This window comes from Tupaia chinensis, unplaced genomic scaffold, assembly GCF_000334495.1.
Source record: "Tupaia chinensis unplaced genomic scaffold, TupChi_1.0 Scaffold000014_1, whole genome shotgun sequence".
In the NCBI taxonomy this organism is placed as follows: Eukaryota; Metazoa; Chordata; class Mammalia; order Scandentia; family Tupaiidae; genus Tupaia; species Tupaia belangeri.
In genome coordinates this window covers 3,607,701-3,628,401 of record NW_006159444.1, presented here as the reverse complement: position 1 = coordinate 3,628,401, position 20,701 = coordinate 3,607,701, and the positions used below count along the sequence as shown (strand labels likewise).

At 36.8% G+C, this 20,701-nt stretch overlaps 1 protein-coding gene across 2 annotated transcripts in view; it reads right to left on the bottom strand.

Annotated features, from left to right (window-relative positions):
- Nucleotides 1-7: 7 nt before the first annotated feature.
- RGS17 (regulator of G protein signaling 17) overlaps nucleotides 8-20,701 on the bottom strand; it is a 133,657-nt gene continuing 112,963 nt past the window's right edge. Inside the window, exons 3-5 of one of the 2 annotated variants that reach the window (XM_006139991.2) lie at nucleotides 12,905-12,994; nucleotides 11,217-11,451; nucleotides 8-1,123 (exon numbers count right to left, since the gene is read on the bottom strand). In XM_006139991.2, the coding sequence (XP_006140053.1) occupies nucleotides 935-1,123; nucleotides 11,217-11,451; nucleotides 12,905-12,994 (514 nt within the window). In that variant the 3' untranslated portion in view covers nucleotides 8-934. Of the gene's footprint in view, nucleotides 1,124-2,914; nucleotides 3,158-11,216; nucleotides 11,452-12,904; nucleotides 12,995-20,701 lie in introns of those variants that run through there. The other variant, XM_027769853.1, reaches the window with a different exon arrangement.

Sequence of the window (20,701 nt, the reverse complement as noted above, 5' to 3'; positions counted from 1 at the left end):
TTCCTTATTAAATCCTTTTTCTTTGTATTTGAAAACTAAGTTATCAAGTTTATTTTCTTTTTCTTTGCTGAAGTACATAGCTTTACACAACCATTTCAGAGCTGGAGAGCCAGTCTTTAATATTAATTACAGTATTGGACATCTGATATATACATAGACTCATTTTCTTCTGTTACAATTAAAAACAATATCACTCTTTGATTTGTCATTGAGATACCTTCAAATTGTTTTGTGCTTTTTTTTTCTGCTCTTCTTCATCTTCTTAGTTTTTTTTTCTTAATATAGCAAACTCTTCTGTATGAAAATGCCACAGTTTTGGCAGTGAACAATCAGAGGAATCCCCCATTAGGATTTTTAGACAAACAGAGATAAATAGCTCTTTTTTCATGTACAGAAATATTGGCTTCAAAAGTAATGTACTGAGCACAGTATATAGCATGTTGAATACCATTGTGACACTTTAAAAAATGCCAGTTTTTGTCTTAGATTATGTTAAAAAATGCAAACCATAGCCAGTTTTTGGCAATTATTTCTACAAGAGACCATATTGCACAAAAGTCCTTAAATACGGATGTAAGTTACGCTATTGGATTCAGTATTACAACGACTATGTGGCAAATGAAGCAACTTTACTTTACACATGCAGTCTCTGGAGATACACTAGGAGACTGTTCAGAGGACTACAAATACAGTTTGCTTGAAAGTAGAATGAATGTGGAATAAAATAAACTAAATTTGGCAATTCATTGTGTTATGTGGTATTTTCTCCCAACTTAACCATGGATAACCTTGCTAAAAATGGACATGAAGACCAAATGGTTGTATTTTCACAGTTGCCTGAGGAATGCTAAGCTGTAGTTCTCCAGGAACTCAGATGTTATGTAACTACTTTATTTCCCATCCCAGCCCTCCAAAATAATTTTGTTAATGAAAATTAAGATTCAGAAGTAGAGCCAGCAGTACTTTCAACAAATGACTTATAAATTTGAGAGTTCAAAAACCTTGGAAAAGAATCTCTGTGCATTAAGGTATATATCTGAAGTTGGGCATCTTCATACATGTGAGGATTAGGATCCAACAGATTTCTGTTGATCACCTCTCTAACTCGAGAATCAAGACTGACCTAAAAAGAAATAAGAGCAGATACATTAAATAATATTTTTTTAAAAAGACTTCCATTCAGTTATTGTAGGTTTACGACATTTCAGAGAAACTTCAAAGAATAAATTGAAGCCATCCAAAATCTCAAGGTCATCTTTTCAAAAGCTGTATAAACTGTATAACCTTGTATATTTTTCTCCTTCAACAGGTGAATTAAACAACCAAAAATAATTAGCATTTTAAACTGGAAATTTTGACTTCTTAGGTTTAATCATTTTCCAGACAGATAGGTGTATTTGCACATTCCTTTGTTGAGGTATCAGAGAATTCACTAGCAGGATAATGTGTTCACCTCTTATTCTGTGACTACTGGGATGAGTCTCTTAATCAGATAAAGATCTAGCAGTAGGGAAAAGTTCTCCAGAAAACTAACATGCTTATTAAATGCCAATTCCCAATAGTTTCATATTCCAACAAGTCCTACTGTGTCAAAGATAGGATATCAGGAATACAGAATGGTGTAGTAAAGCTGAATGCAACCAGCATTCTTCATGTCTCTCATTTACCTGGTGAGGTCTGGGAAACATCTCTATGTTGGGATACATCCAAAGATCTCTGTGCTAAAGATGAAACAGAGCAATTGTTCAAAGTGCAATCTTTGTGAGGAGAAGTAATAGGAATTCAGACTACCCATTAATCAATGCAGTGTTACTTGAAAATGTACAGCAACTAAATTCTACAGTGATTTAGTTCTTTTTCTTCCCCTGTACTAAATTCTAATTCTGTAGAAAATGGCAGGATATGTTGAGAAATGGAGAAAAAATGAGTTACATTCAGGGCATGCTTGGAGAAAAAAACTAGAGCTCAGCCTTGAAATACCAGGTTAGAAAAACTACAAGAGGCAATCTTCCAAGTATGGATTGGTTTTCTCAGTCCTCATTTGAGCAAGGAATAGGATACTGTGGTGGTTTATGATTAATGCCTCATGATAAACTCAAACATATATAAACCTTTCATTTTTATACCTAAACACTTTGTCTTACGCATTTTGCAATAATAGCCTTTTTGGTTCTGGCTTCTTTTCCCATCCACTGTTTTGACTAAGTTGGGGGTCTGAAACTGTCTTTGGCTGAAACCACTCCTATGCCATCTAATTCACCAGAGTTCTGAGCTCTACAGACCGCGTGGAATTGGGCTGACTGATACAGACCAGAGATGACTACTAGGTTTGTCAGGAAATGGTGATCTATACTGAACTTTCATGGTTTAGCTAGACCAATTTATATACAGAAAAACTTTAACATGTTTTTGATGAACGATATATTCTTTGTTGGGAATTCTTAAAAAAAAGACATTCTGGAAATTGATCATTTGGTTTTTAGTTCTTACATTATTGCCATATGAGGTCATCAACAAGTTTAAAGTAATAAAAAGTACTGATTTTCCCCCAAGATTTTAATTTGATCTAAAAATATCTTTTGTGTTTTTACACAACAAGACAGTGTTGACATTGGAATTTAAACTGATTCATCTTATTTTGAAATGTTGTGTTATAGTAAGGCAAGGGCTCACCAAACACACTCCAGTGTTTTTATAAATGGTATTCTTTCAAGCTTGAGAGAAGTTTTTGTTTTAATGGAGAAGAAAACTTTAAATTGGTGATAATGGAAAGTTGATCATTTCCTTCTTTAATAAGAACAAATATAGGATAATGGTTACTTATCAGTAGCTGGAATCATGTTAGTAATCTTAAAACAAAATAGCTGGAATTAAGAAATGTCTTCAGTTCTTATTGTTTAGTTTTAATTTATATTTGTAAATTAAAAACAGTAGTGAGATACAGAGTGTAATAGTTCAACATTTAGTAATTTGTAACAAAAATGCATTTTCTGTTTCCATTTAAAAAATGAAATATTTACCTTCATATCTGGTTGTTTGAAAAGGTTGTCGATCAGTCAAAAGAAGTGAGGGAGGTCAAATGACAAGGATAAACCCCATGGGTATAACAATCTATAGTTTCATCTGTGGCATCTTTTTGCTTCAGAATGTAGAACATCTATAATACAAGGTAGTGGGGATGGATTGCAGCTTGGGCCTGAGTCATGGCCACCCTAGGATTCAGGCATGACTTGATGGCTTATGGAGCCATCTTATCTGGGGCCCATTGCATGAGACTGAGGAGTTTCCTGGGAAAACTGAATCTAAGGCAAGAGCCATCCTTGTGTGATGGAATTTTTCTTTAGTCTCTATAGGTTATTATGTAGGTAAGGATTGGGGAAGGGAGACATTACAACAATAACAAGAGTGTTTTAAAAGCAGGCCCCCAAGACAGCTCTGACAGACTTGGCAGCAGTTAACTGGAAGTTCAGTGTTGCTGAAAACTTTGGCACTGTTGAGAGCTAGCAACTGAAGTTTTAAGGTCTTGGTGAACTTGGAATAATTCATTCCCGCAGAGAGTAGTAGGAGACAGGGAAGAAGAAAAGAAAGGCTTCAAGCATAATAAAAATATAAATTAGCAACTCTACAAACTATTGGAAGGGAAAATGTAATGAGAGTTAAAGGTTGAACAAGAATGGGGGTAAAGTGCGGAGAATAAAGATGGGGAATTCCTACTAGCATGCTTAGGAAAACCTGGACCTAACTTAGTTATATACTTGTGGTTAATCTTACTAGATTTTCTATCTAATGAAGGAGAATATTAAGACAGGTAGGCACTGCTGAAAAGGAGTACATCAAGTTTTGACACAGTCTTTTTGCTCTAGTCATCAAGATGCAATAGAAATGTTAATTCTGTGGACATTTTTGGCAGAATTATGCTGGAAATAGTGAATTAACACTGAAAGTCTTTTTTTCCCCATAAAGAATTCTCCTTTATGTTAGGTTAATTTCTCAAACTTTTTCTTTTTTCATATTATAGTTAAGTTTACTTCTTCCCATTTTCCCCATTATTGTTAATTTCACTGTAATTGCTTCATTTAGGTTCTGTCCCACAAAAAATTCTGCTTAATTTTTTCTTTTTCTTTTATAAGTCTGTATCAGATTTTACCAATTATAACTTCTGCTATTGGAGGCTGTCTTTTCTGCTTTTAACTAAATTTGGGTTTCCCATGTTAAAAAGTATAAAGCTAAAGAATATCTACTTTATCAATTTTAATAAATTTCTACCATGTACACATTTAGTCATTTATTTTTTGTTGGTTACTTCTAAAATAATTACAAATTGCAAATAAGATAAATGTATTTTATTTCTGGAAACAAAAGTTATTGGTAAGATATAGTATAATAATTATATTCTTGGAGGAATTCATCTGATGGGAAAGTATATCTTGTTTGTCTGAGGGAGAGTCTGGCATGTGAATAAGGTCATTATCTTTCAGGACCAGCAGATGGCACAATGATTACATAGATGGATTCCCACAGAGTTGATCACGGTTCAAGTCCTGGACCTAGTAGCTTAAAGAAACTCCAGGTGTGTGTGTGTGTGTGTGTGTGTGTGTGTGTGTCTGCATGTGCCCAAGATCCTGAAAGGAGAATGGAAGAAAAGGGATGGCAGTGGGGCAGTCCCCTTTGAAGGGGCTGATTTCTTGCTTTCTGTTTCTGTTTCTGTCTCTGGCAAGTGCATGCACCCTATAACAAAAATCTCTCTCATAAAAAAGATCACTACCTTTCATTTTGTCTGAAGTTTTAAGGTTAGACTTATACAAATCTACAGTATAAATATGAATAAAACACTGGACAAAGGGAAAGTTAATCAGCACTGGGCAATGGAAGAACTAATTGGCATATCATAGTTGGAAAAGCACCACATTTAGAATCAGAAGATCTTGAACTTGTGTTCTCTCTCTCCCAGATAGAATTCTTATGTTTACAAAATTTATTTTGCCTCTTTGAGAATCAATTTCTTTTAGTATAAAACAATGCTATCTATCCTTGTAGCAGAAGGATTGTTGCCAGACTTAGATTGTAGTAATATATGTAACACAAGTTACCAACAACACAGTTCAAGCCCAGTGCAATGTAGTAATAGCATTAAAAATAGTTTATCAAAATTATGACACCCTTAGGTCAAAATCATTGTCTGGTTTTTGTATCAACTCAGGTAAAATCCTGACTACTCCTAAACTGTATCATTTGTCCTCTCCCCTATCATAATGTTTTATCACTACTTTTGGTTTTTAATTTTAAGCAATTTGTTTGTCTGAAGCTATACACTCCATAAAGGATAAGCCAGTGTCTGTCTTATTTACCATTATATCTCCAATACCTAGCTCAGTGCCTAGCTTGTAGGAAATAGTCAATAAATATTATTTGACTCATAATATACAAAGAAATAAATTTAGGAAAACACAATCAATTGAGTTGTACTTTAAAAACCTGACTTAAATCATTGGAAGTGCTCAAATCACATAATTTTGTTTGAAGATTCATGTGCATGCACTCTTAGATTCCATGTCTATCATATATGCATTATGTTTAGCTAATTCTGGTGTTTAAACAGATTTGTGGCTTTTTCCTCCCAGATGGTTAAGTGAAAATTTAGGATGAAATCAAAAGAAGCAAACAATTGCCACTACTATCAAAATTACAATGTAGATGATTAAGAGCAGCAGTTTCCAATCTTTCTGGCACTAGAGATTGGCTTCATAGAAGACAATTTTTCCACAGATAGGGGCAGGGATGGTTTCAAGATGATTCGAGTGCATTACATTGATTGTGCACTTTCTTCTATTACTATGTATTTTAAAAAGATGGAGAGAGATTTTAGGGCTGTCTCATTCATCCAGAGAGTAATAATAATAATGCAATAATAATAGTCAATTGTACATCAACTCACTTGCCACTATAGAGGCTGCCACCACATGTAGCTTAATTATCACTTGCCACTCACTGATAGGGTTTTGATATCAATCTGCAAACAATCCATTTATTATGGTCTCTGTGCAGTCAAACCTCTTTGCTAATGTTAATTAGTATTTAAAGCTGCTCCCCAGTGCTAGCAATACCACCTCAGCTCTACCTCTGATCATTAGGCATTAGAATCTCATGAAGAATGCACAGCCTTTATCTCTCACATGTGCAGTTCACAATAGGGTTCATTCTATACGAATCTAATACTGCTACTGATCTTATAGGAGTCAGACTTCACTAGGTAATGTGAGCTATGGGGAGAGGCTGTAAATACAGATGAAGGTCGCCTCCTGCTGTGCAGCCCAGTGGGGACCCCTGGCTTAGAGTACTTAAGAGGGATCGCAACCCCTGTTGTAGAGTACTTACAATTTCTTGATACCATCATTTAATAAAAGTAGGAAGCTGAGGCTAAGTGTGGTGCAGATAGGAAGTGCCAGGGCTGGATTGTAGTCCCCCTGAACAATGTTATCACTAAGAAGATTTGGAGATAAACATTTAGTTTCCTTTAATTCAGATAAAATGTTATACTTGTTGAAAGAGTTACAGTTTTCTTTTTCAGTAGCCCAATGCTGTCTGCCGTTGGTAATAGTTATTAAATATTCAAGTTATTTATTTTGCTGGGTTTGTCTTTTTAATGGTAGTAGACACAAGCTATTCCCAGGATATGCTATTAATACGTGCAGCAAGGTTACTGTTAAATTTAAATGCCTCCTTATTGTCTTTATTTGTTTTTCCATTGAACAATAAAAAAAAATCTTTAAAGGGAATGCTATTTTGAAATTTTTATGTTTTTTAAAAAAATGTATTTTTTTAATTTAAAATTTGTGGAAGTTGAAAGATTAGAGGATATAGAAACAAGGAAAATGGTTATGAATACTGGAGATAGTATGGGAAGAGGGTAGAAAATAGGGGTAGTGAGAGGAACGGAATCAAGGGGGGAAAATAGGCAAGACATTTGAGGACGAAGAAATGGAGGATTGTCGGTTGAGGATAATGAGTGTGATATCTTCAGCTGGACTGGTGGGAAGTGTATTCATATTGCGTAAATTTATTTTACAAGCTGTAGTGATCTGCAGTGATTGAATGTATTAGATAAATTATAATAATTTAAAAAAATATTGGCCTATTATTTTCTTAAAATGTACACTGTACCAAGAACAGAAGTTACATTTTGTCTCTTGACTGTAAACATCTCTTATTTATTTATTTATTTTTTTGGAGAGGTTTTTGCTATAGGGCGTGTGCGCTCACCAGACAGACAGAGAGAGACAAAGAGACAGAAAGTGAGAAATCACCCCCCACGGGGGATGGTCACGGCACAATCCCTTCACCTCCATTCTCCTCTCGGGATCTTGGTCATGCATGCACACACACCTGGCGTGAGTTTTAAGCCACCGGGTCTGGGACACAAACCACGGTCGACTACGTGGGAGTCCAGTGACATAGCCATTATGCTAACTGCTGGTCCCAAAACATCTCTTATTTTATAACATAATGCTGAGTTATTAAAAATGTATAAAATGTCCTCTTAAAACAAGGAAATGTCCTTTTTAACACATTGACTTTTGTGGTTTCATTAAGGAAAACATCAAGTATGTATAAATAATTTTTGAAAAGTAGTATTTTTCTACATTTAACAAAAAGGAGCATGATAATCAAATTGAGATAAAATGAAAGTCCAGTGGAAAAAAATGCTGTTCTAGTCAATAATTCAATCCTGACAGTTTTTTAGTTATTGCCATTTCATAAATGATTCAGATGTTCATGTTATTTAAAAAGATTTTTTGTTAAAATGAAAGAACAATTCATTTTAAGAATAAAACATACATTAGTATATACTGAGCTTAAGTCCATTAAATACTTGCCATTTGAATATGAAGACACATTTTTTATACCTAGAATTAATCAGTATGATGATAACTTGTTATGTAAAAGTATTCAGTAAAATATTCTGAGTAAGGAGAAACAGTTATGGAATTTCAGAGGCAGAAAAGCCAGATTATCTAGCCTCCAATGGGGAAATAGACGATGTTCCATGTTAAGAGAGAGTCTGAGGTTCCACCAGGGTATTGCTGTCAAGAGGACTGTGATTCAGTAGACATGTCATGTGTTGGGGGAGATGAAGTGGTAGCACAGAAACTCTCACAGCTACCTTTCTAAACTTGGCTTATTTTCTGTACCCACTTTTATTGTTATTTTTGTAAAGAAATAACTAAATACTGAATCCCAGAGAAGTGAAGTGATTTATCTGAGGCCACACAGTTTGGTATTAACAGAGGCTGGAGTAGAGTCTTGTGCACCTGAATATCAGTCTGGTGTTCACACTACTTTATACCTAGGGCTCTCTTGATGTGACATGTATTCTCTCCAGTGCTAGAAATCAAACTTGGAAGAGTGATAACTCAGTATCATCAGACAGTAATGTGTTGGGGCTGATTGGAAATCGACAAGTTCTTGCACAGGAAGGTTAGTGAGATAAAAGACTGGAAAAGGCTTTGGAATAGCTAGAAAGTACACACCATATTGTGAGTGAAGTCACTGAATACAGTTCAAGAGTAAATATATCCATACCTTGGCTTAAAATACAGCATTTTAACAATTACCTGGTATAATTAAAATATGTACTTTTGGCGTATTTGGTTTTTGCTGCTAAGTAATGATCAGATTTAATTGCTACTTTGTAGGAGAGAAAGCAGTTAACTAAACAAAGGCACTTGTAATGATCCATTACTTTAGATTATGTTCTAATAACAGTTTTTTAAATAAGTCAGTACATAAGCAGCAAAATAACAAATTTGCATTCTACCTGTTTCTCTCTGTTTCTATAATATTTTGAGGATTTTAAGAGTATGTATGACTAAAATATGGATATTAGAAAAAATAAAGAAGAGATAAATAGGTCATTACAGTAAATATTTGTTTATGTAATTTAGAAAAGGTCTGTTCTTGATCAGAAAATAGTATTTTAATGACATTTTTAGTGAAATTGAAGTTTGACATTTTTGAAAATTAGGCTAAAGTTCTTATTATTTTAGTAAAAAAATGTTAAAACCCAAAAGTTACACTTTAATAACAAATAACTATAGTAACTCTAAATATGGCTCAAAGAGGAGGCAATTTTGTGAAAATTAAGTAATTTACAAAGCTCCAACAATCAGTGAGATCTGAAAATCAGGAATTACAAGGACAATGGAAAAATGTTTCCCATAAAAAATAAAAATTAGAAATAGAGACTGTAAAAATAAAGGAACTGTGTGTATTTAGTATGAAGAATACCTTTTCTCCTAACATGTTTTTAAAAAATGGAGTAGTAGTTACTTTAAGATACATCGTACAAAGGAGCAGTCTAGGTAATCTAGGCAATACTTTTTCTTTGTTAATTTAGGAAATAAAATGTTAAACATTCTTTTGTGGATCTAAGTCAAGAAAGTTTCTCATTTTGTAGAGACGATATTGGTGGAATATTTTGGAATAATGTAACTAATAAAATAGTTGAATTATGTAGGTATCTGTCATTAGAAATGAAAATAGTCTATATAACATTCCAAACTTAGAGATTGGGAAAGTAGACACTAATTCATTTTGCAGACCTCAAAGTGAAGAGTGTATAAGGCCAGGTGGGACCACAGCTAGTGGTGGGTGAGGCTTTGATGATCAGAGCCTGGGGGAATTTTATAAATGTCCATGCACACAAGAGAGGAGCATGGAGGCTGAATAAACTCTGGGAGCAGAAAGTACCTGATCAGGACCTTTAAATGCACTAAGTGAAAACTGCAGTCATTTAGGAAAGACAGAAAAGGCTCAAAGAGGACGGTAAGGCAAAGAGGAGGTGTTCTAGAAAGCTTCATGTTCTCTACATACTGTAAAGCACCTTGGGAACTTTGGTCACTAAGGCTCCAGGGGACTGGGAGCACTATTAACCCTTCCCTCACCACATGCTTCTAACACCGCTCACTGAAACATTCCTCAAGAGCACATAAATACTTAAAAAGTTAATTATGAAGTGCTATTTGGGGCCAGCCAGTGGCGTGGCAGTTAAGGCAACTGAATCCCACATTGCTGACTGTGGCCGACTGCACAGTTCAAATACCAGACAGGAAAAATGCCAGAGGGATTGCAGCTGGCCATCCCCCTTGGGGAGGTGCCTTCTCACTTTTCCTCCCTCTGTCTGTTTCTATGGAGTGTGATGTACTCTAGGAAACTTAAAGAAAAGTGCCATTTGGTTTCTAGAAATGTTCCTTATTGATTAGATACATTCTGACAATGGGACAAAAACGTCTTTTCAGTAACAGGAAATCGGAAATAAGTAAAATAATTTCCATTCTCCACCCCGCTGCCCAAAATACTAGCGACCATAAAGCCCCATTCTTCAGTTTCATAAAAACTCAATAAGAAGTGTCAATAAACGTGTCACAGAGGTTGTTGTTGTTGTTTTTTTTTTGCTTTGGCTGGTGGATTTAATATTTTTGAGCCCCAGAGGTTTTTAAACTAGTATGCATATGGAAAATTTTTGCAGATTCCTAGACTCTATTTTCAGAAATTTAGTTCAGAAATCCTGGGTAGGCCTTAAGAATTTACTTCTTAGGAGCCAACAGGTGGCATGGAGGTTAAGGGGGCTGTATCTCACATGACTAACTGTGGTTCTAGTCTGGACCCACTGCCTGGAATACACAGGGCACATGTACATGTGTGCCCAAAGTCCCAAGAAGAGAATGGAGGAGAAGAGATTGCGGCATGGACATGCTTCCTGGGAGGGGAGTTAAGGATTTCTCACTTTCCCTTCCTCTCTTTCTCTTTCTCTGGCAAGTGCACATGTTCTATAACAAACAAACAAACAGAAGAATTTACTTTTTAGACAAATGCCTCAGATGATTCTCATACAAGTGATCAGGGGACGGCACTTGAATAAACAAAGTCAAAGTAAATTATTTTTCATTATAAATCACAACAAATTGTGTTTAAACAGGTTACTTTGTGTTATTTCTGAAAAAACAAGTAGACCACCACACCATTCAGCTAGATAAATAATCAAAATACCAGTGGAGAACCCGGACTTCAGGGAGATTCTCAGAATGGAAGCTACAATACATCTCCCCAGAGACAGCTGCTCCCTTGTGGCATTCCGTGCACCATCCTGTCTGATAGCCATCCTTTTAGGATCATCCTTAATCTTAGGAAGCCCACCTCAATGTTTTCCAGATTATTACCTCTTTTGGTGAGAGTATAGAAATGTAATCTTCATATATCATTCTGGCCTTTTCTTCAATTACTTTTTTGTTCTGCTCTTTCTTTAAGTCTTCACAGGCAAGCCAGAAAAGTAGATTCTCTTCGCTGTATTCTGTTCGGAGGAACTCTCTGAAAAGGTTTCTTCCCGCTGGAGTCTTCATCATCTTGTCAAAGTTTTGTGACCAGGACAATACTTCATCTGCAGTGGGGTTTTGACTGTGAACAAAAAAAAAAATGGAGCAATTATCAAAGGCATCTTTGGCAGAGGCATGCTAGCCCAGGTAAGCACAGCAGATATTCTAGCTGACTGCTGCCATCTAGTGGTCAGTATTTTGCCACTCAGTCTGGCTTGAGCTGGTAAGTATCTGTGAGAACCAGGTCAATTATTTCTGGGAGGTGACAAAAATTCACGTAGGCACAAGTGTCTATAAGAGAGCCAGATAGGGCAAGAGGCTATACACAGTATTCACGCGATTAAAATTAATTGCTAATGAAACTTGGAAAGGTTCAAACTTCAACAAGGTGTTGTACGTTAATACACGTTTCTTTGGACAAACTGATTTATTTTCTGTGCCTCTGGTATAGATTTCAATTTTCCAGATACCGTTTATTGTTTTTTTTTTTTAATCTCTGGTAGTTATTTTTTCATTTGTCACTGGATCTAAAATAAGAACGTTGTGTGCATGTGTCGCACATTTTCCTAAACGTGAAGAATTTTTCTATAAAAAGTTCCAAGTTGTTAGCCATGAATGGAGTTATTACCATTGAAGCAGAGAGGGCTTTTATAATGACACTAGACTTGTTTAGCCACCTAAATACTGAGTTTCACCCTTTACTGCAGAAAACACCAGCCATCTCTCCATTTGCTTATGTATCAAAGAAGTGGAAGAGAAATGCTTGGAGAATTTTACCATTAAAATGATCCTGATCTTGCTTTCCCATTCTTTGGTCTATTTAATAATTATCTAACCTGAAACACATGTGATCAAAGAATACTTTTATTTTTCTTACTTTTTTTAACTAGGCATTTTAACTGGAGAGATGGCTGGTGTTTTCTGCAGTAAAGGGTGAAACTCAGTATTTAGGTGGCTAAACAAGTCTAGTGTCATTATAAAAGCCCTCTCTGCTTCAATGGTAATGGCTATTCTATAACGCCCTAACTTCCTCACTCTCTTAAATATTTAAAAATTTTTAAATGTTGAAAAGTCCTAATGAAGTATATTAAAACTTCATCACCATGGTCGAGGTTGTTCTGGTGGAAATGGAATCAAGGAGGTGGCTGGATGCCCTTCCTGACTGACTTGGGTAATTTCTCATCTTCTATTTATATTTAGATTCTTCCCTTATAAAGAGAACAATTTAAAAACTCTCAAAAAAGGGAGGCAAAAGAATTAGGGTGGCTTTGAGGGCTAATTCATGTAGCAATCCTTAGTTTTTTTGAAAACGGAACACGATTTTGGCCCATGTTTTAGCTGAAAACATAGCTAATGGAAAAATTGATGAAAAGCAATTGTGATCACAAAATAAGATCTTCCCAATTGAGATTTCCATTCATTTCACAAAATGATCTGGAGGAGTACCAAGAAGCAAGAGTTAGTGCTTAAACACTCAGTAGATGTAAACAGCATATACATACTAGAGAGAACTACAGTGTGGGCGTCACACTCACCATTCCTCTAAGACCTGGATACTCTCCATCTTTGTGGTATGTGTTGGTCTTCCTGCACTTTCCGCTCTTTCTTCGTTCCTAACAGTGAGGCTGTAATGTGGAGTAACACTTTATTTTGTCATGGGAATTTCAGTTAGATAAACAGGTACATTTTGTAGGAAAAACATTTCACAGGAGAATTTTTCAACTGAGTCAGAATATTTAAAGTACGAAAAAGAACAATAGCATCTTCAAATGATGGGCGAGCCCATATAAGCTAAAATAAAGAGAATATATATGCACACACATATATTTAAATATATTTGATAGAAAGAACACTCACATGCACGACAGAGAGAGAACACCTTGACAGAGTCTCGTAATGCTGTGGTCCCCTTCCCCCAGACTTCTAGCTTAGGATTCTGGGCATCTGTGTGCATGCTTGACATGTTTTCAAACACACCTGGGAATCCAAACTCGTTGCCAACCATATGGCTTCCAGCCTTGCAGGACACTTGAGTTACTGCTGTGCTATAGCAGCTGGGCCAAGAATAGGTATTTTTTAAAATAAAATAATAATAAAGTAAATAAAAATCTATAAAATGGATATCATTACATATTCTGTCTTCATCCTTACATAAGTTGAATTACATACATCTCCAAGATACTGACCTTCTCATATGCTTTAATATCTGAGTATTAAACTGGGAAGTCATTTTGACTTTTTGTTAGTTTTATTCATAATTTGTTTTTCATTTTTTTCCTGTTGATAGCTAAGAAGATAAAATATATCAGAATCTACTATAGATTTTGTAAAATTTGTATCATCCTTCAATTTCTATCAGTTTCCCATCACTGATACCATCATTCTTCCAAGATTAAAGTTCAAGCTACTGGATTTATATGACTTTGTCTTGTCCCTTTCACCCAAGTTGGTCAGTCTCTTTTATCTTGAGAGGGACAGGTCAACTATTCTGAGGGTTGTGGAATGAAAGAACATTGGGTAAGAGGAGTCTGTCTCTCTGGGACACAGCTTTGGGAATCCTACAGGATTATGGAGACTAGGATAATCCCATGAGTTTCACTAACCTAAAAGAATAACTGTGATTGAGGTAAACTAGCTGAGCAATGTGATGAGGAGGGGGAGGTGCCTGTGGTCTGAGAGTAGACTGGAACCAATGGGAGAGGCTGTGGAAGATACTGAGAAGAAAGGCAGGAAGGATGACCCAATGGCCTTGGAAAATTCAAGCTCCTGAATAAGTGAACTGGTATGTTTATCTAGAAGCCAAGGAGAGCCTTTCATAAGCAAAGAAGTTCAAAGAGATAACATGTCTTTCATTTACTCATTCATTCTTCCTTTTACTTACCCCACAAGAGGCAATGAAAACTACTACTCTTTCTTTTTTGACAGATTTTTCCTATAGGGCAAATGTGCTTACTGGACAGAGACAGACAGAGAGACAGAAAGTAAGAAATCACCCCTGTGGAGGGGCCATGCCACAATCCCGTTTCCTCCATTCTTCTCTTGGGATCTTGGGCACGCACGCACATGCGCCTGATGTGAGTTTTAAGCCACCGGGTCCGGGACGCGAACCGCTGTCGACTATGTGGGAGTACAGCGACATAGCCATTACGCTAACTGCTGGTCCCAACCCTATTCTTTTGAGCAACTCTATTTTTATTGAGTGCCTACTATGAGCCAGGTCTGTGATGGGCAATGAGGCACTTACTATGTAACTGTAGAAAAGAGTCACTAAACATGATAGTGGTGGAAAGAAAGCACTGAGGGGAGAGAGTATCCAATAAATAGTTAATCTGAGAAGTCTGAAAAAGAGACAAGAGACAATCTCTCCTTCCTTACTCCATTCTTTCTTACGTGCAAAGGTGAGGGTGGAGAGAATGTAGCAAAGGGAAAGACTTTGGAAGAGGAGCAGATGAACGAGCCAATCTACAACCAAAAGTGAGACTAACTGGAGAAAAGAGAACTTAGCAGGAATTTGTAAGGATTTGTTAGTGGGACCAGCAGTTGGTGTAATGGCTATGTCACTGGACTCCCATGTAGTTGACCATGGTTCGAGTCCTGGACCCGGTGGCTTAAACTCACGCTAGGCGTGTGTGCGTGCGTGCCCAAGATCTGAGAGGAGAATGGAGGAGAGGGGATTGCAGCATGGCCATCACCCCCGGGGGGATGATTTCTTTCTCTCTCTCTCTCTGACTTTCTGGCAAGTGCACATGCCCTACAGCAAAAACCTCTCAAAAATAAATAAATAAATAAATAAATAAATAAATAAATAAATAAGTAAGTAAGTAAGTAAGTAAGTAAGTAAAAGAAAAAGAAAAAGAAAGAAAGGATATGTTAGTTGGAAAAAGGAAACCTCAAAGGAAAAGTATGACTTCATTGTGAAATAAAGTAAGTTTGCCTTTCTAGGGATATTGGCAAGTTTATTGGTGTAGAACCATGGAGAGAAAAGTGGTGTGGCTCAAAGAATTCTGGGAAGGAGGAGCTGTACCTGACTGTTACTGACTGAACCTTGCAGGGAAGCAGCAATCCTGTAGGTAGCAAAGCTGAAGGCTTCCATGCAGCATGGCTGTGGGGAACACAGTGAGGAGGGATTCAGAAACATCTCTGCCACATTTCAGTCTCTACATGTGAGTACTGGGATGGTGTCTGCGGCTGAGGTAGCCTAGGAAACCTCAGTCTTCTCTGCTACCATGCACTCAGGTGAGATATATGTTTTAGAGGATCGTTAATTTCTCAAAGTATCCTTGAGTAAGAATGTGCCAGTGGAATTTGATGTATTTCCAGTAATTATGGGACAGTGGGTGAGTTGGGGGGGGTGCTTTACTACTACAACATTCTGTGAAATTTCTTGTATGTATAAAATATGCACCCATCTCTCTCTCTCTCTTTCTATCTATAACAAATGCAGTTTGAGTAAATTCTAGAATAATTAAGTAGAAAATGAACACTCATTTTGCCTAGCTTTACTAAGGTTATTAAGTGTGTGCACACTTGTTAAAGCATGAAGAAAAATAAGCTAGAAAGAGAGCTCTCCATCTTTGAGTAATAAAGTCCTTGGAGTGTTTGTTACGTTTCACACTGCATGCTGTGCACAAGGCAGGTCTATCTCCTGTCAGGTGGCATCTTTGAAAAATGTGTTCTGCATGGTGCCTTTGCTGTAGAGCAACAAATCTGGAATCCACTTGCATGATTCACAACTTTCCAAACATGAATTCTGGCTTTTATGTCTGTTTCTGTGATATTTACAAACATCCCAAATGCTACCATATTAAAGAGATCCTTATGAAATATTGGGTTCTGTTTACATCATTCATTTCTACAGATGGTAAAATATGGACATGATTTGGACTAAAACTACTTAGACATTCAAAAAAAGCTTCACTATTCACCATTTGTGCCAACTTTTCATCTAATATCAGACACAATCTTGCCTTGGAGAAAGAAATGGAACTTTAGCAATGGGTAAACTGTCCTTTAAACCAACTGTCCTTTAGTATTTTTTTTTTTTTTTTTTTTTTGAGAGGCAGTTTTTTGCTATCGGGTGTGTGCACTCACCAGAAAGACAGAAACAGAGACAGAAAGTGAGAAATCACCCCCACCTCTGCCCCCCAGGGAGAATGGCCACACTGCAATCCCTTCTCCTCCATTCTCCTCTCAGGATCTTGAGGCACACATGCACACGTGCCCAGCATGAGTTTATGCCACTGGATCTGTGACTTGAACCACTGTTGATTGCATGGGAGTCCAATGACATAGCCATTACACCAACTGCTGGTCCCCCTTTAGTATCATTCTTAAAAAAAAAAATGGTTTCAAGGTTTCAATTTTGAAGAACCACTAAAAATGTTATTATAAAATGTGATTAATGGAGAAAATAGATAAGAAATGGATTCTAGACTGTCTGTCCTAATACTGACTGTCCCCTATTTCACTTGGTCCTGATCTAAGTAATATAGGCCTTTTTTTTAAAGTAATAAATTATTGGAAATATTTGCTCTATATCAACACATACAAACTATATGTGCTTGGGGAAAAATTCTAGGAAGAAAATACATTTAACAGTTTTTAGGAGTCACACAGAAACATGCTCACTCCCTTATGTGTGTAACAGTTTTATCTAACTTGTCTACAGTTTAAACAACTAAGGTACAAGGAGAATACACACATATAACAATGCTCACCATGGGAATCTTGATCAAAGCTTAACTATTTTGTGGAAGAAAAATGCCAATTACATAGTCTAAATATACTAAAGTAAATGTTAAAAATTTTACTAAGAGATTTTCTGGAATGGTGGCTTTGAGAAATCACCACTTGACATTAGAAAATAAGGAAATGCTCTCTCAGTGTGTAGGTGTTCTACAGAGGAGTTTGGATAGTGGGTTGGGAAAAACATTACCTGCTCCCAGTTGTACAGTTTACTGGCTTGTCATCACGGTTATGTGCAGGGACTATTTTGGAAGATAGTCTGCTACATAAGAAAGGCAATTAGCTTGGGGATCAGCAAGTGGTGTGGTGGTTAAGGTGCTGGACACTCCCACATGGCCAACCATGGTTCGAGTCCTGGACCTAGTGGCTTGCTTTCTCATTCTGTGTGTGTGTGTGTGTGTGTGTGTGTGTATGTGTGTGTGTCTTTCTGGTCAAATTAAAATAAATGAATAAAATTAAATATTTTTTTTTTAAAAAAGAAAGACAATTGGCTCTTAGAAAGAACACTTGAAACAGTTGCAAATAAGATGAAAACTTTGCAGTAACCATAGTAACTCTGGGATAAAAGTCGATCACAAAACCACATACTGTGTATTTACACAAAAGTTCAACTGAGGGATCAGTAAGATGCTTACGTTTAATATAGTGTGACCCTAAGCCTCCAAGAAAGAACCACTGTCATAAGCAAAGGCAGACAGTATACAATATTTTAACACTCTCACATTGTGATACCAGTCTTTCCTTTTTATTTAACAGCCTCTCCCTCAAATTTACCAGTGCAAAAATGAAATAAAAATCCTTTAGGTCCTGAAAAAGAATTGGTGCATTATTCTTCAAATATTTCATTTTCATCATTTAAAATATCATAGTAAAATACTACAGTTTTATTTAAGAGTTAACAATAACACATATATGTATGAAACACCTGGCTTATGCAACATTGCCTGGACTGGAAATAGGAGATGAAGACAGAAGTTCTGCTATTGAGAAGAACAGGCAGATAAATAAATATCACATGGCATTATGATAAGAACTAAAACAGAATGATCCATATGGTGTTTCTTAGATACTGTTATGGTGTCTATACTTTTGCATGAGAGAATTGAGAAGGGCTTTAGAGAGGAGGTAATGATTAAATTGGGTTGAAAATGAGCAGATGTTTTCCAGATGGAGACCTGGACATGGGGGATTCCAGGCGGAGGAGTGATAAAATTGTGCAGAGTCCAGGAGGTATAAAAGGCATGATATAAATGTAGAACACAGTGGACAGATGATATATTTCAGGGTGTGAGCAGAACATTAGAATAGGCAGTGAAGTATGTGTTATGTAATGAGCCAAGAAAACAATGAGGTGGACTCTAAATGTAGAATGTACCTCTTTCAGGAGGATTTTGGCTTTCTGTGATGGATTACCTCCTGTATAACTTCTGTTATTTCTATAGTAGTAGTGATCAAGTTTCTAAGCATATAAAGTGTAGAATAAAAACTTGTGACAAAAAGGCAAACTATTAGACAAGTTTAATTAAATGTAAGGGCAAATTGGTTACATATTAAAATGACATTTTGAATAAATTGGTTACATATTAAAATAACAATCTGAATTTACCAAAGAGATTTTTATTTCAACCTGACAAAATAGAGAGAGACTTGTACTTTGTCATTGTTATACAACTCTTCCTTATATATTATCTTAGTATTTCTTACTACAACACACCTGTAAGGTGAGCAGGAAATTGGTCATTAATCCCCATTTTATTTACGAGGAAACGGTCACTGAGGCTACTTTGCATGACACCATGACTAAAACATATCCTGGCAGGATGGGAACTCATTTCTGACTTATGATTTCTTGTTTCATGTACCTTTGTGCTATGCAAGGCTGCTTCTCTCTACATAGAAGAGTTAACTGTGATATTCTACCCTTTTGGTTATTTACAAAAACGGGCTGCTCTTAAAAGTTTGGCAACAGTAAAACTCCTATTACAAACCAGTGTAGTGTGTTCAAATGCCCCCTCTAGAGATAGGCATTAATGCTAAGCTTTACTCTATGGGAGTTGTTGTCCAAAGGACTGAATTTACAATAGATATGGGTAGGAGCAACTTCTTTTTTTTTGGAGAGATTTTCGCTATAGGGCGCGTGCACTTGCCAGTCAGACAGAGAGAGACACAGAGACAGAAAGTGAGAAATCACCCCCCAGGGAGGATGGTCACATTGCAATCCCTTCTCCTGCATTCCATTCTCCTCTCGGGATATTGGGCACGCACGCACACGCGCCTGGCGTGAGTTTTTTAAGCCACCGGGTCCGGGACGTGAACCGCAGTTAACTACGTGGGAGTCCAGCAACATAGCCATTACGCTAACTGCTGGTTCCCAGAAGCAACTTCTTTTCAATGTCTTGGAAGTTGAGATTAGCAGAAAGGAGTTAGAGTTGGTATAATCTTATTGGTTTGTTTTCAATTGCCAGAGGGCACATGTCCTTGCTAGAGGGAGAAAGGGAAGGGGGGAGGGAGGGAGAGAGAAATACCAGCCTCCAGTGGGGCATGATCATACCACAATCCATTCTCCTCCATTTCTCCATCCTATTGGGATTTCGGGCATGCATGTACATACACCCAGCATGTTTTTCAATTCATGTGAGACTGAGGATTGAACCATGGTCAGCCATGTGGTCCCTGGCTTGCTTAGCCACTAGACTATGTGGTTGGTCCCTTACAGAAAATTTAACAGCAAAGTCTGAAAGAGGAAGAAAAAGTGGATATTGCTAATAATTACAGGCAGGGTGTTGTTATAGCTGAGAAGGACCTCCTTGGAAGTACAACTTCCTGTCATCATCAGCAGTTCCTCCTAACTTGGGGAGAGGAGGGAAAGGAGAATAGGAAGGAAGCTAAGCATTGCTTAGAAAAGACTGTCAAACAAACAAGTGAACAGGCAGACAGCGGGTGGGACAGCAACTATGTAACCTCCATAATTTCATGCCCTTAAAATCTCGGTTTCAAGCCTATGAGTTGAACTCCTATCATTTCCCTGTTTTTGTAATGTAACTTGGTTCTGAGCGGGGTATGTGGGAATAGGAATCGTGGTTAGAAATTTGTGTCTGGAAATGTTAAACAGTTGTCCAAAAAACCAAAAACACAAAACCTACGCTGCTGCTAAAAAACCTCCCCCACATTTTACAATCATATCTGGTGTCTCATAACACAAGTATTTCATTTGCCTTAAGCCTTCGTTTAAGAAACTTAAACCTATTAGAAATCTGTCCACTAGGTGGCTGTGCTACCTTAATAAATATCTTTTAACCAAGTCAGAATCAAGGAAAATGGGAAAAGTTTTTGGGAGTGATTACCCTTATTTGAAAAAAAAAATCTATTCCTTCATTTAAGGAATTTTGATAATTATATTTTAAAAATGATTTCATTTAATTCTATTCATAATCATTATTATTATTTTTAATTTGACCAGACAGAGAGAGAAAGAAAGTGGGAAAGCAAGCCACCAGGTCTGGGACTAAAACCATGGTCAGCCATGTGGGAATCCAGCTCCCCAACCACCATACCCCTTGCCAGCCCTGATAATTATATATTTCCAA